The sequence below is a fragment of the Condylura cristata genome, unplaced genomic scaffold, assembly GCF_000260355.1.
Source record: "Condylura cristata isolate star-nosed mole 26May11 unplaced genomic scaffold, ConCri1.0 scaffold00042, whole genome shotgun sequence".
Classification (NCBI taxonomy): domain Eukaryota; kingdom Metazoa; phylum Chordata; class Mammalia; order Eulipotyphla; family Talpidae; genus Condylura; species Condylura cristata.
The window spans coordinates 783253-799874 of NW_004567143.1; the positions used below are offsets into that span (position 1 = coordinate 783253).

At 36.9% G+C, this 16622-nt stretch overlaps 1 protein-coding gene across 1 annotated transcript; it reads left to right on the forward strand.

Annotated features, from left to right (window-relative positions):
* Positions 1-8196: 8196 nt before the first annotated feature.
* LOC101627811 (olfactory receptor 2A5-like) lies at positions 8197-9126 on the forward strand. The gene has a single exon (XM_004694416.1). The coding sequence runs from the start codon at positions 8197-8199 to the stop codon at positions 9124-9126; it is 930 nt and encodes a 309-aa protein (XP_004694473.1).
* The last annotated feature ends 7496 nt before the right edge of the window (positions 9127-16622 follow it).

Sequence of the window (16622 nt, forward strand, 5' to 3'; positions counted from 1 at the left end):
TATATATATATATAGGACTAACATGGGAACCAGCAGTTCCAAGTGTAGTGTGTGTATCAACAGCAAGTTTATCTTAAAGCATTTAGTACCTTCGAGATAGCTTCCCCCCATGCTTATTGCTGCATTATTCCCATAGCAGAGTATGAATAGGACCTCAGTGTGCAACAATGTAGGTACAGCGAACGAACATTTTATGTCATATGCCGTTATATTTCCTCATTGGTGTGATTTATGACTGTACATTGTTGTTCAGTTTGTAGAAAAGAAATATTTTCGATTTCAACAATCTGGTTGAAACTGAAGGACAAATGTAACATGACATAAGCCAGAAAAAGAGACTAATAACTGCACAATGATCTTTTATAAGTGAACTATAAAGTGAAGATTCCTTGCTATCTGAAATTAGATGTGACAATTTGGTATGATCAATAGACTATTTGAAGGATGGGAATTTAAAAACATGTATCCATATAAATTAATGGACAACCCCCTCAAAGAAAACAAGTAATATATTGGAACATTTTACTTTGAATATACATGGGAAATCAGTAGACAAATTCATGGAAATATAGCAAACTAATAAATATTAGGGACTAGAGGGATGAGAATGAAAGCTGTTGGGGCACAACTTCTGAGTGGGAATATGATAAATTTGGGAATCTAAGAATACCTCATAGTAATACATTCCACACTAGAAATTCTTTGAGTCTGCTTCAAGTATTCTCTCCACACTCACATACACTCACAATGAAAACTGGAAAATGATGGATGTGTCAATTACTTTGTGTCTATCATTTCACAATCTAAACATGTATCAAATCATTATGCACCTCAAGTATACAAACATTATTGTGTGTGAATAACACTTAAGTGAAGTGGAGGAGGGGAAATGAAAATGCACTTGAAAACATTTAAATGAAAGTAAATATTAGTGATAATATATGTAACAGACTTGTTTAAAATAGCTATGGACTCTAATGTGAAAAACTAGCTGTGTTTTATATATTTTTTTAAAGATTTATTTATTTATGCTTATAGAAATGGGTACCGGCCAGAGGGGCAGGGACAGTGAGAGGCTTCACCAGAGACAGAGTGGGGGGGGCAGAACAGGCAGACTGACAAAGTACACTACTGAGGGGAGCAGTAGGTGGGTCAGAAGAGGTCTGCCATGCCATGTGGGTCAGCTTCCTGGCCAGGGATTGAACTCATGCTGCAGTGGTTTCTGAGAGCTTCATAACGTGGTGTTATAACCCAGGGAGAGCTCAACTGAGCAGTTTTTAAGAAGAGGTGATTAGATGTGCAGTAGGTACCATACAGCTGTCAAAGAAAATGAGCCCATGCCCTTAGTGACAAGAGGATGGGACTGGGTGGGGACATGATGCTGAGTGGAAAAGTCAGAATGGAAAGGTACATACATTTGCTAGATGACTTCACTCATATGTAGAACATGGTTCGGGGGAAGCAACTCACAAAAAGACAAAACAAACCCCAGGAATATTACTGTAGAATTGAGGCCACCAGATGGAATAGTGGGAAAGACAGGAAGGTGGGCAGCAGTGGATTTTGATGAAGGTTGTGGGTGCATTGATAGTGGCCACGGCATAGCGACATCCATCTGAGGAAGTACGAACCTGTATCTCCATGTCTCACACAGTGCTATAAAGCGAAGTAGCTTCATTAAGATGTAATTAAACTTTATAAAATGTTAAGTTGATGACATTGTAAGAGGGAATGAAACAGAAGTTCCCTAAAGATATATAATTAAGAGAACGTTCTAAGTAATAATCAACAAGATGGCTGATAAGAATTCTTAATTACCGTGAATGAAAGACCTGATAAGTATGATTTAAAATTAATATTTAATCATCTATTTGGGGGCATTTGGGCTGATTCCACATCTTCCCTATTGTAAGTAGAGCAGCAATAAACACAGGGGTTTAGGGGTCCTTTTGAATAGTTTTTGTTTCTTTTGGGTAGATATCTAGGAGTAGGATTTCTGGGTCATATGGAAACTCCATTTTTAGCAGTTTGAGAAACCTACAAACAGCTTTCCATAGTTGTTGGACTATTTTGCATTCCCACCAGCAATATAGGAGTGTTTCTTTTCCTTCAAATCCTTGGCAACATTAGTTGATGACTGGATCAAGAAGATGTGATACATATACACAATGGAATATTGCACAGCAATCAAAAAGGATAAACTCATGCTATCTGTGACAACATGGATGGACCTGGAAGGGATCATGGATCATGCTTAGTGAAATAAGCCAGAAAAATAAACGAAAAGAGGTTTCTCTCATAGTAAGAGTGTAAGGGATCAGAAAAAAAAAAAGCAACTGTAATAAAGTAAAAAGGAAAATCAACAAACATTTATAAACCAGAGATACTCTATGGGGTGGAGTCAGGTATAGGACCAAAACCCCAGTTTTGTCGCAGGAAGCGACAGGGGACTGTGGTGATGGCACATGATTGAACTGGTCCACGGGGATTACAATGGAGATGGAAAATGAACCAAATGAAGAATGATGTAATATACATATATCTATTATATGTACATTATAATATATACATTATATATATGTAAAATTAGTATTTTCGACTTTAAAGAAAATACTAACCCCACAGCACTTTCAAAAGACCTCAAGCGTTCCATTATTATAGATAAAGACATATTAACATTATATACTCAAAATACAGTCTGTATATGAATAAACTATAATGAATAGATTAGACCATATTGTCCATATCAAGCAGTGTAGTATTTTCTAAGACATTTTGAGAGCTCGTGAGTAGCTGTTTGTGGCTACCACAGCCCTTGCTCAGTGCGTCATCAGCCCTACTTCCGTGACGGATCACCTTGGTCTGAAGGACTATTTCCCGCTCAGTTTTCCCTTATTTGGCTCCATGGGGACCTTCTCTAGCCTTCTAGTAGTCATACCCTCTCACCTATATTTATGAGGGTTGTAGAGCAACAAGAAAATAAAAACTGAAATAATTTAAAGGACTTTTACACTCGGATTTGTAAACGTCTCTCTCAAGTTCATAACCCTCGAGTCATTGAAGTCTGTGTGGATGCAGACAATGTGTGGCCTGGCTAGAATATTCCTCAAGGGAAAAGCAGGAATAATCTTTAATCTCCTCCAGAGAGAGGAGACAGAGATCTGTTTCTACTCTAGGAAGAAGAAGGGAGAAAAAATCATGTGAATTTTCCTGCTGGGAATTATAGTTTTTAGTTAATTCTAAATAAAACTCTACTCCTTGAGGTATAATTTAGAGCTTCATGCTTTGTGGAAAGCCTTTATCAACTGTAGCAAATCTTGTCAGTCTGAGTTTTATCCTCAGGTGCCAGCTACAGTGTCTTCTGTGTCTCCGTCCTGAATCTTTGAAGGGTCTTATCTGAGTGAAAAGACATCCAGTGCTGACATCTTATTTTATTGTATTTTTTATTGAGGTAACATTGTTCTATTCCACTGTATGTGATTTAGAGGTGCCATCTCCTAATGGAAAATCAATTTATCTGCATGTGAGATGATTTTTAATCTAGGGAGTTGAAGCAGAGCAGGGAGGTTGCAGAAACAACCACCCTTTGTATAGGGTTCCTGGTGACAGGTACTGAGTCTTCCCTGACAGGACTATACATTCTAAACTTGAAAAAAGGTCAGTAATGGAATAAATAAAACCTAAGATTTCACCCCTAATCTAGCCCTGGAAACTTCTGTCTTCTGAGGTGTGTGGTGACGGTGTGTGTGGGTGTGGTGATGGTGTGGAGTGTATTTCTTGTATCTTGGCAGTTTTCTCATCATCACCTTCCAGTGTGGTTGAGGGTTCATCGTTCAAATGATTCCAATGTACTGATTAAGAAGGAATCTGGAAGGATGAGAAGCCTCCTATGCAATCATTTCCCTATGAGTGAGGTTCTTACAGTGCCTAACCCAAGATATTGCTTGAGAAACCTCAGTTATTAAAAAGAAAAAGCCTAGTAGCCATCGCAGGAAGGTTTCTCTTATGGGAAAAGATTAAAATTTGTTCAGACATTAATAATCTAAAAAAGAGATATTTTTTCCCTTTTACTTCTGTAATACAGATTTTATAGTTGTAGAAAAACATTAAAAACTTGAAGCATCTTTATATAAACCTTCAAAATACAATCATGTTTCTAGAACCAAGGACTTCTCCCCAATTTTTTCTGACAGTCTTACTAAGCAGACACTGACCTCCTAATTAATGTCTCCTTAGGTGGATATTTCAAAAATACTAAAGAATATTCAAAAGTGTCCTTGCATGTGCCTTTAAGGGTCTCTATTAAGTTATCATTTTAATTTCCAACTAAAGCAGCATCCTTAAAACTCCCTCATAATCATCACTTCCAGCAGGTGTAAGATATTAATTCATGTTTATGTTGCCATTTTCTCTACACAAATAATATCGTCCATTTCTTCAAGCACATTCATCAATACCCCAAAGAAACATCACATTTAAGTTATGTGTATTATTACCATTTACTAAAAGAAAATAATATTCAGTGATTAAAGTCTAATTGTGAACTTTTTCCCTAGTAAATTATAATTCACATCTTGGACAATAGATAGAAACTAGTGATAGAAGATGCTTATGGAGTATGAACCTGGAGAGAAGTTTAAATACATAAAGGGGGATAGGCTTAGGAGCTTTTAAGTTCAGGTGTGCTATTTACAATCTGCTGGTTTACGACAGGAGATATCTGAATCTTGTGGACCCCACGACATGCCAAAGTGGCTATGACCATATCTGTGTATATCTCCATATTTAGAATTTATTATCATGCATTAGCACAGCTCCTTGAATGCCTTGTTTCACCTAGCACTTCAGTGACTGCCGAAGAGACACAGCATCCATCACAGGACCTCTGTCACCACTCAAAGGAGTCATCTGAGTCATAGAAAGGATCTTTTGTATCAACCCCAGACATGTTTTATTTTACCCTGGGGATTAAATGGATCTTTCTAGTGAGATTGTAAATCCTTTTACTCTTTTTGGTGTTCATTCTTGCTCACTTAATTCATGCCTGTTAGGTCTCTTATCTAATCTAGGGAAAGTAGAAAAAAAACCCTCTTGGTGACCAGAAACTGAGAGATGAGGGAGATGGTTATGATGATTCTATGATGATCGCCTGATGTAAATCACCCCTAGGCTCATCATGTCACATGATTGAATATATGAGCTTTTTATACACCAGTTTTCCTAATGTAAAGGGCAGTATAAAATATTTTAAAATTTACAATGTTAGAGAGAATTTTTAAAATACTAAAGTCTTTTGATGGTGTTTAGAGAGGAACAAGCAGCTGTCACCTTCCTTTCTGTGGTGTTTGCACATACAGAGCCCCCGGGCAGAGTCCCTAGTGTCCTGTCCCCTCAGTCCCTTCAGGCTTAGATGGTGAGACAGGGACATTGAACAGAATGGGGCCACACTTGTGTTTCCAAGGGTGCTCATGCAACCTAAAGCTTCAGAACCTGCTTTTATGGAACCTGATAGCTTCCCAGGGTTATACAATAATTTCCAGGATATTTACTTGCAAACTATTTTATAATCTTAATACCTCTGAATTAATCTATACTCATCATCTCTGTATCTTGGAATTTGTTAGCTCTAAAACTTGTATTGGCCTTGTGGATAAAAGTCATATCAGATGTAACATTGTCTATCACTGAGCTGTGGTGTTGAATATATAAAATATTCTTTAGTTGTAACAACTATATATGCAAAGATATCTCTTAGAATGGTGGGGTAGTCCTTCCACCATCCTCAGCATTATTCACCTACAAAAAGAAATAACTCTGAGGTCAAAAACTGGATTGAGGAAAAAGTAATAGATTTTTTGGAGAGTATCTGTGTCTTTTGGTCTTCATTCATGTGTGAAAGGGTATCTATGGGAAATCCTGAATAGTGGGGTTGGGATAGCTACTTCTACATGGAATTTGGTGAAAATGGGCAGTAAAATTACAGGTAAGTTCAAAGTATACTCAGCTTCTCTGGACTAGACAATAGATAATTCGAGTTTGTAAGCCACTGGGATTTGATGTGTAAACAAGAAAGTACTTACTTTATAATCAGCTTCTACTTAAACTATTTGAAGTTAGTCAATTAAGTGTTGTTATGTTCTTGATAATTAATATGAAGTCATGGGAACAATGAACTGAAAGTTATACATTTTTTTACCCGGTTTCACTGAATAATGTTAAAATGTGACAGTCAGTGTGATAGAAACCGAGAGGCCACAGGAAGGTGAGTTTAAGTGTATACAGCCTGGATTGGTAAATTGGGGGACTCTTTCCCACCAGGTGATTCATTGAAGTTACAATGAGTATTGAATTTCGCATTTTATTTTTACGAATAGAGAAAAGATGATGTAAGTGGTTAAGAGTTATGATGGTGCTGAGGTGATGATGGGGGGATGGGGAAAAAGAAAGATGAAAACTACATACAATTGACTGGTACATACTGGCTGGAAATTTTATGCTAATAAGATTTGCATAAAAATGAAAGCATTACATTTAATCACTTTGCATTATATGCCATATAACCTAGTGAAAAGTGATGTACTGACTCAATAAAATGTTATCCAAAATTATAGTGTTCATCAACTGAAGCATATGTCAGAAAATATTTCAATGTGAAAAATGTATTTTGACTCTAAAAAGATTAAAAACAATATTAGTAAACTTTTTGCTATTTATATATGTGAAAATATAAGTACAAGATAGAATGCACACCACATACACGAATTACTGACAATTAGCACCAACCATCATCTGGAAGTCAGTCATATACAATATATTGTATAATATATTATTTCTATAGGCTTTATTGAATTTCATGCATTCCAAGATATTTTTGAAAACTTAGTTTCAACATCTTATATGTGGTATGTACCACTTTATCCACACATTGAACAAGATTATTGAAACTATAATGTGTAAATTTAGAATGGGAAAGAATCTCATCTCTAAAGTGAACAATGATATATTTAAAGATGATAATTCGTAAGAATCTAGAAATACATTTTTATTAAACTACTATTTAATATCAAAGATATAAATAGTTGTGTTAACATCAAAGATATATATAGTTGTGTTAATTTGGTATATTAGCTTTGTCACTCCCAAAGATGTGTGTAAATGATGCACGAGGTTTAAAGAATCTTAAGAATCTATTATGCTTTTGATGATTTGTACACCAAATTGTATATCTTCTCTATTAAATAATGATATTATAATGATGATAACAATATTCATAAAAATACACATGATTAAACTTCTTGTTAAAAATGATAATTGCTTTGAAATTATGATTCAACCTGTGAATTAGACATTCTGACAAGGAAATTGATTCCATGCTGAATTTGGTAAGTACATGGTTGGGAGAGGACAAATGTTTGAAATAGAAGCAGGAAAGTACTGTTAATAATAGCGGGGATGAATGACTTGTAATGTAGATCTGTGGAAAAACCACACTAACTAACCGCATTAACTTTGAGAACAATAGGACAGAGTAATAGTGTCCAAGGATTAATGAAGTGAATTAAAGTCACATTTATTTTATTGGCTACAACAAGCCTAATCACTGAAGGCATAAAATGGGAGCTATTGTATAAAGCCGATAGAGTACCATCCAAAACTATGGCTCATGGGTACTTAGATTAGAAAAGAAAAGAAATCTGAAATGCATTATAAATTGGACCAATGGGTAGTAAAAGAATGTACTAACCATCATGAACCGTGTTTACATTACAAATTGGATTATTATAGTGAGAGTAGCTATGTGAATAGAAATATTCTTAATAAAACAAAAGAGGGATAAGTTAGCATTATTTCAGCACTTGCATAGTTTAATAAAATAGAAGATATATGCGTATTCAACATCAAAATGTCTAGATACACTCATGGAAAAAAATGAAAAAAAAAAAAACAAGGAAATACTTTGGTGATATGCATGGAGGGCAGTTGTTTGCCATTCCTTTATTTGAAGTCTAATTACTTCACAGTGAAATGGAAAAAAAAACCAAAAAGCAAAGAAACACTGGGAGAATACTCAGCCAAGTAAAGATAAGCATGTCTGCTTCCTCCAAGTTCATCTCAAGATAAATAACTCCAGTTTCCACTGACCTCCAGGTCTGGTCTCTCTATCCCATTTCAGTCCTGAACACACTGTCATTAAGGATGGGAGTTAATCAGTCCTGGGCCCCCGAGTTCATCCTGGTGGGGTTCCCCCTCAGCGCGGACATGGAAGTGCTCCTCTGTGGTGTCTTCTCCCTGCTGTATGTCTCCAACCTGCTGGCCAACAGCATGATCTTGGGGCTCATCTGGCTGGACGTCAGGCTGCACACCCCCATGTACTTCTTCCTTTCACATCTGGCCGTCATTGACATGTCCTATTCCTCTAGCAATTTACCCAAATTGCTGGAAAACCTAGTGAGACACAAAAAAAACATTTCCTATGTTTCATGTGCTGCACAGTTGTTTTTGTATCTGACGTTTTCTTGTGCTGAGTGCATGATTTTGGTGGTGATGTCCTATGACAGGTACGTGGCCATCTGCCAGCCTCTCCACTACACGGTCATCATGACCTGGAGACTGTGCATGGTGCTGGCCATCACTTCCTGGATATGTGCGTTTTTACTGGCCCTAGGAAATCTAATTTTCTTTCTGAGATTGCCCTACTGTGGGTCCCCGGAGGTGAATTTTATCTTCTGTGAAATTCTAGCTGTCCTCAAAGTGGCCTGCGGGGACACTTGGATCAACAAAGTTTTTGTCCTTTCTTCTGGTGCATTTATTTTACTTGGGCCCCTGTCCTTGATGCTGGTCTCCTACGTGCGCATCCTCTTGGCCATCCTGAGGATCAAGTCAAAGGAGGGCCGCAGCAAGGCCTTCTCCACCTGCTCCTCCCACCTCTGTGTGGTTGGGTTCTACTTTGGCATCGCCATGATGATTTACTTGGTCCCAGATAATGGTCACAGGGATGAGCAGAAGAAAGTCCTGACCCTGTTTTATGTCCTCTTCAACCCTCTACTGAACCCCCTTGTCTACAGCCTGAGGAATGCCCAGGTGCAGGCTGCCTTCAACAAAGCATTGCAGAGACAGAGGACATGATGGAAGGTGGAATTTATGCAGTTGTTTTTCTCAATTATGAGGATAATGCAACTCAAGATGAAAGAACATACAATGATGAAAAAAATTCTCTTCCCAAAATGGTCTTGGGGTATCTGGACAGTTTCATCTCAACAGAATGAAACTATACCAGTGTCTTATAACATACAGGAAGCTCAAAAGTGATTAAAGACTTTGAAGGAAGATCTGAAGCCATGAAATATATACAAGAAAACACACATAGACAAACATTCCACAGCTCTGGCTTCCGTGATATCTTTGGGATCAATCCCAAAGGCAAGGGAAATAGATGTCATTTTATCTAGGTCTGGCATTTCTGTAAAACATGGTAGATCAAATTTTAATATCTTGAGAACACTTCATACTGTTTTCCATAGCTGCAACAAATATGTCCATTCCCACAACAGTCTACAAAGACTGCATTTCCTCCGTGGTTCAGTGAATATTTGTTATTTTTGTGTTCTTTTTAAATAGGCCATTCTCACAGGTATAAGGTGGCTTATCATTATCCTTTTGATATTATTTCCCTAGTGTTGAGTAATGTTGAGCGTTTTTTTTTTTTAAATGGTTATTTATCACCCGTATGTTTTCAGTGTACAATTGTTTGTTTTCTTCAGGCCTATCCTACTCCTATGTATCTAGCTGAAGAATACAAAATCACTGATTTTAAAGTCATATATTCAACTCGTCTGTTCAGTACAACACTATCTCTTGTAGTCATGTTATGGAAACCGCCTAAATGTCCATTGATGATGGAGCGGTTTGAGCATGCGGTATGATGGACACTGGGCACACAAAACATAAAAGAGAATGAGCACTTGCCATGTGCCAACAGTATGGAGCTGGGGGAGGGGCGGTGATGAGTGATAAGTCAGAAGGGAAAGGTAAATCCTAGATGATATCACTCATGTACAGAAGATGGGGGGAAATATAGTGGATGACAAAACTAGCCCAAACAGTGCCTAGAATCTGACTGTAGACTTGAGGTTCCTTGGGCAGATAGTGGAGGAGCCAGGCAGTGTGGGGAGGTGGTAGATTATCCTGGAAGATTAGGGGTGCCTGGACGGTGGTCATGGTGTAGTAAGACACATCTGAGGAGCTATGAACCATAGCTCCGCTCCTATGCAGCGTTAAACCAAAGTAACTCCAATGAAAGGTAATAGAAATTTTTCAAATGCAAATGTACTGGCACTAAAGAGTGAAAGAAACAATGTGAAATGTTGGGTGTGTTACTTTGGGTCAATCATTTAACAGTGTAAACAGATTCAAAATATTACATGGTCCACCTGAAGTATGTAAACATTAAGATGTGTCAGTAAGACCTTAGTAAAGTTGCAGAGAGGAAGTTAAGATGGTACTTGAAAACATTTACTGATCCATTTAAAAATAAGTATCTTATTAGTGATAATATATGTAATACATTAGTTTAAGATAGCTGTGGTCTCTAAGACCTAATAGTGAAAAGCTACGCCATTCTCCATTTTATAAAATTCTGGAATGTGTATCTTGGAAATTAGGTTTTTGCTTTTATATCTCCATCCAATGTGTTAAAATATCCCAATGACTAGACTTGGGGAAACCCTATGACCTTAATGACAGTGATTAAAAATCAATATTTTAGATTTTGAAGAAAATTGACCTCACAGTCACTTTCAAAAGATCTCAAGTATCCCTTCATCACAGGTGAAGAAATATTCACTTTATATTCTCAAAACCCAGTTTTTAGATCCCTATCCATATCAAACAACTGAAGTACTATTTAAAACATTTTAAGGGCTCAGAAGTAGCTGTTAATGGATGTTGGAGTTTTGACTATTTTCATCTATCTGCTTCCAGAATGGATCACCTTGGTGTGAGGAACTATTTCTTTATCACTTTTGTCATAGCTGGTTCCATGGGAATCTTCTCTAACCTACAAGTCACAGCCTCACATACATATTTATGGAGACTATAGAGCAGTATAAAATTAGAAAACAGAAATTATTTTAAAGATTTGTATACTCCGATTTGTGACATGTCTCTCAGGTTCATAACCCTTGAGATATTTGAAAATCTTGTGGAGACAGAGGGATGCCAGTACATGGCCTGAATATTTCTTAGAGTATTTCTCAAGGGAAAACCAGACAGAATCTTTATTCTCTGGAGAGAAGTGTCAGAGGTCTTGTTCTTGTACCTTAAGGAGAAAGTTATGATGTTTAATTATCCACTGGGAAATTTATTTCTTATCTGATTCTAAATAAAACCTATAATCCTAGAGCTGTAATTTAGAGTCGTCAGCTGCTTAAAACCATAAGCAATTTAATCTTCTTTCTATAGTGAAGTACTTTTTCTATTTCTCTCTTCTCATTTCTGAAGGGCTTTGTCATTGTCAAAGTAAATTCCTGAAGAACATTTGGTGATGATCTTCTCATAAAAAAAAAATTAGTTTCATTGTGAGTAGATTGTACACATTGAGTTATAAGAGGGCAACAGGAGAAATCAACAGGACTTTGTGGAGAGGAACGATATTCCTGGGAAAATATAGATCCTTCCTGACTGAAGTTAATGTTATAGGTAGATGGAACAGATACCCATATTCCACTCCTACCAGACTGCTGGAACCTTCCGTCTGCTGAACTGTGTGAATGTGTGTACAGGGAAGGGGATTCTGATGTCTGGCAATTTTCTACTCATCATTTCCATTGTGATTAAGTGTTGGTCATTCAAATTAATCCAATATATAGTTTGACAAGGAATCTGAAATGATGAGTGGCTTATATGCACATATGCCCTCTGGATAAGGCTGTGAAATGGTTAAAAAATAAAAGGAGTTATGTTACTTGAGACTGGTGAAACTATGACAAAATGACCTCTGTTATTAGAAAACAAAACCAGTAACCAATATCAGAACCAATACCAGTAAAGTTTTTTTTATTGCTGAAACAGTGTAAGAGAACAGTTACTAGAACTCACTGACCATACCAATGTTCACTTTCTAAGCTGCTGATCTCTTACTGAATTTATTGTAAAGGGGAAATTTTATATACAATGTCATGAAACTTTCATCTCTAGTTCAACATTGAATCACTTAAGAGATTTAATCAACAGTCAATATTCAAGGAAAATGAATATGATAGTAATGGCAATTAAGATTACAGAATTTTAGACACTTAGTTAACTAGTCAAGATGTGACAATACTCATTGTACTAAAGCTTAGTAAAGTCACAAAGTAATCACACATTTACCTAAATTTCTCCAATACAATTATGTTTATAGAAACACAGGAATCTAAAACTGTGTAGACCATAGCTCCACTGTCCTCTTAGCTGATGTCTCCCTTAAGCTATCTTTTTGCAGAAGTTTAAAAGGTTACTTTTATACAAACTAATTTTTTTAACAAACCAATTTCCCTTTAACTTATTATAAACATGACTAGGTAGGTTGAAGTTAGAAGATACTAGCTCATTATTTGGTACAATTTTTCTCTATAGATACAATATATTCTATATCTTCAAGTTTACTTCAGAGTATCCAATGAAATATCCTATATAAATGACATGGATTATTCACAGCATTTTTTTTTAAGATTTATTTATTTGTGCATACAGAACTGGGGTACAGGCCAGAGGCTCAGGGGCAGTGAGAAGCTTCACCAGAGACAGAGTGGGGAGCAGAACAGGCAGATTGAGGAAGTACACTGCTGAGGGGAACAGCGGGCAGGTCAGGAGAGGTCTGCCACGCCCTGTGGTCACCTCCGGGGCAGGCGGGGATCGAACTCATGCTGAAGTGGCTTAAGCTTCTTAGTGCAGAGCTTTAACCCGCTGCGCCACCAGGGAGGGCCAGCATTTTTGCAAGAAAGCAATTTTCAAATGATTGGGTTATTCTTGTGAACTATTTTTAGAAAAGTAGAATTCATATTTTAATTCATATTTCTATTCAATAAATAGAAATGATGATAGATGATGCTTATAGAAGAGGAGACTGTAGAGAAGACTGAAATAATATAACTTGATAAATTTGGGAGGTGGCAATTTTAGGTGTACTTTAATTATTGCTGTCTTTCTCTTATAATGACCCATAAAACAACAGAAACTTATCGCAATACATTTTAATATCATTATGTGACATGATATTAACATTTACATTTAGAATAAAAATAGAATATAAATTTACATTTAGAATATAAATTATATGAATATATTTAATACATTATTCACTATTTCATCTAAAATTGTAGTGACTATTGTAAGATGCAACATATTTATAACCTTTTAGCTAGTCATGGGACTTTTATAGCTAGCTAAGATAACCATCTTCAATTCAAAGAAACGGCTGTTGGTATCAACCCCATCTCATTTTTTGTTATATCTTGATTTTTCATAGAGCCTCATCATGAGCATGCAATTCTTTACTATTGCTATTGTCTGAACCTGTGCTTTGAAACCAAACCCCCTTCAAACTCACACAATTTGAGTAGTGAAAATGACAATGTGTAACCACATTCATAGTTAGAAAGACAATTCATTTTTTCAAGTTTCTAAATGTACATTTGCCTAAGGCTGGTATTTTCAACAGGAATATATACAATAACTTTCAGAATGCAGATTTTGCTGATCACTTCTATGGATAAGTCGAGACATATGCACAGAACTGTATTCACGATCATGTAACTTAAGAGTTTTTTCTCATAATACCTGGAAATGTTTTAGCTTTGTAGAAGACTTGTATTGCCTTGAGGGATAAAAGTTATAAATTTACAACATTTTGTATTTTAGTGCTGTGGACTTCCTTATATTAAAATATTCTTTAATTGGTGTGATTGTATGGATAATACAGTAGGATCTAGCAAAACACTAAAATTGGAATTAAGTAGGAATACAACTAAGAAAGAACAACATTTAAAGCAAATTTGGCCACCTTAATGCCTTTGCTCTAAATATTTTAAAAGATGTGTAAAAAAAAAAGAGATCCTGAATAGTAGGGACTAGGCCACCCACTTTGAAGTGGAACCATTTGGTTCTTAAGAAGTAAAAACAGGGCGCTCTCTGGTGGCACAGTGGGTTAGGATGCAGCATTGCAAGCTGGCCACAGCCGCTTCAGTGCAAGCTCATCCCTGGCCAGGAGCTGACCCACATGGCGCAGCAGACCTCTCCTGACCCGCCCGCTGCTCCCCTCAGCAGTGCACTTCATCGATCTGCCTGTTCTGCTCCCCACTCTGTCTCTGGTGAAGCCTCTCGCCTCCCCTGCTCCTCCGGCCTGTACCCCAGTTCTATATGCATAAATAAATATTTTTTAAAGAAAACCTCTTTAAGAACAAAAAAAAGAAACTAAAACAACCATGGAAGTTAAAATTTCCATGAAGTCATCACTTACTTTAGACGAGATAACTCTAGGCTGGAGGTGGTACTAAGGTAGAATTGACCTGCAAACAAGAAACTATTTATACTGTAGTCAGATTACACACTGGCCAAATTTTTCCCAAAGGAAAAAAATCTGTTTTTAACAACACAATGTATACATATGTGAAATCATTATACTACATACATTAAGCATAAAAATTACATATAAATAAAAATTGGGGGCTCGAAAAAGGAAAATAAGGTTGAACTTCAAAACTATTATTTTTCATACAAAAATAAAAATGCCATTCTTTGGTAATATTTGTAAGATGTCTTTTACATAAGTATCCAAAACAAAAATAGTACCATTGTGTTATATACTTGCAAATTTCTTGAATGTCATTACAGAAAAAGAGTTAGATTTTGTACTTGCTTATGACCTACAACCCAATAAAATATCATATGCATATTTCCTTTGAAAACCCTACCAGCCCCTAATGATAGAATAAATGTGAAAAAAATAACCTTTTTGATTTTGGATTTACCTTTGGAAATTTTCAAAAAGTTCTCAAGGACCCCTTTAGCACAGAGGGAGAAATATAGACTTCTTATCATTCATATTGGGTCCGTATATCAATATAATGAAATTGATTAGATTAAGGGATATAGTTCATGTGCTATATTGGACAGTTATCTAAATGTAATAAGGCTCACTGATAACTGTTTATGGAAATCACAATATTTCCTCATTTACTGCTAACAAGCTGCACATCAGAGAAATATGCACTTGGATAAGGGACTCTCTTCCTTCTCCGTTTGCTATAAGGGGGATCATGACCCCCACTTAAAAATGTCTAATAGCCACAGACTCTAATAGAAATTCATGGGGTGAGACTACAGAATGTATTCATAGAAGTGAAATAATTTCAAAGATTGGTAACAGTAATTTGTGATCTCTCTCTTTTGTGCTTGTGACCCTGGGGACATGAAAAAATCTGTGTGGATACAGTGTGTTGCCAAGGGAACCCAACTTTTGCCAGGACGATTCCTCCAGGAATATGAGCAAAATCTTTACTCTCCTACAGAGAGAAGTCTCAGGAGTTTGTCCTGCACCTACAGACAGTTAAATAAATATAACTAGCTATGTCACAGTATTCTTCTGCTGATTACAATTCTTTACTGACTGATTAAAACGTTTGACCCTCAAGTGTAGTTTAGAACTTCATAGTCTGTTGCAATTGTATCAGCAATTGTAGCAAATGCTCCCCAATCTGACATTCTCCTCTGACCCTTGCTACATGACTCAAGGGTCTTATCTCCATCAGTACAGACTTCTGAGGAGTAGCCAGTGCTGTTTATGTGAAGAGATTTGCTGGTGCAGAGGTGACTTTCAGCACAGGTAGCTGAGGGAGCACAGAACAGCAGCCGAGACCAGCATGGCTTTGTGGGGAGTCAGGCATTCCTGGGTGAAATAGCGTGAGGCCCCCTGACTCCCGTGTTTGAAGATAAATGGGGGGACACCCTGTTTCAGCCCGAGAACCTTCTGTCTGTTGAGATGTGGTGGAGCTTCTGGGATCTTCACAGCCCTTGAGTAGTCACTGCCCAGTGTGGCTAAACAGGGGACTGTGCAGACACCCAACTCCGTAGGGTGTGAACAAGACTTGGGAAGAATGAGCGGCTTCACATGCAGGTATTTCTTCTGGATAAGCCTCTAATGTGGTCAAAAGGAAAGGAGGACTTGACGTTGCCTGAAGTCACCCCAAACAGGGTAAAGTAACCACTGTTACTGGAAAAGAAAGTTCTAGAACCAGTTTTCCTTACTGAAACGGTGCAGAGGTAAGTTTGTCACATAATTTTTTCTTATTGAAACTTTTCAAGATAAGACTTTAATAATCATTAGTCTCAGAAGCTGTGTTTGTAATGTGTCTGTTCTATTGAAAACTAAGGCATGGTGAATACCAGCATTGGAATGCACAGATGTGGCTTCTATGTCTGCTCATAGTAGTCATGTCACTCAAACAAATAACAATTGGCTTCAGCCCCACCTCGTTTTTGACTTTATTGTGAGGATTACATGGATTATCATAGTGAGGATACAAAGTTTTCTGTTATTGTGGTTTGAGATATGCATCTAATTGGGACCTAAAGCTGTCCTCATG

Excerpts from the sequence above, each read along its gene's own strand:
- LOC101627811 (XM_004694416.1), top strand. The coding sequence starts at position 8,197 with ATGGGAGTTAATCAGTCCTGGGCCCCCGAGTTCATCCTGGTGGGGTTC.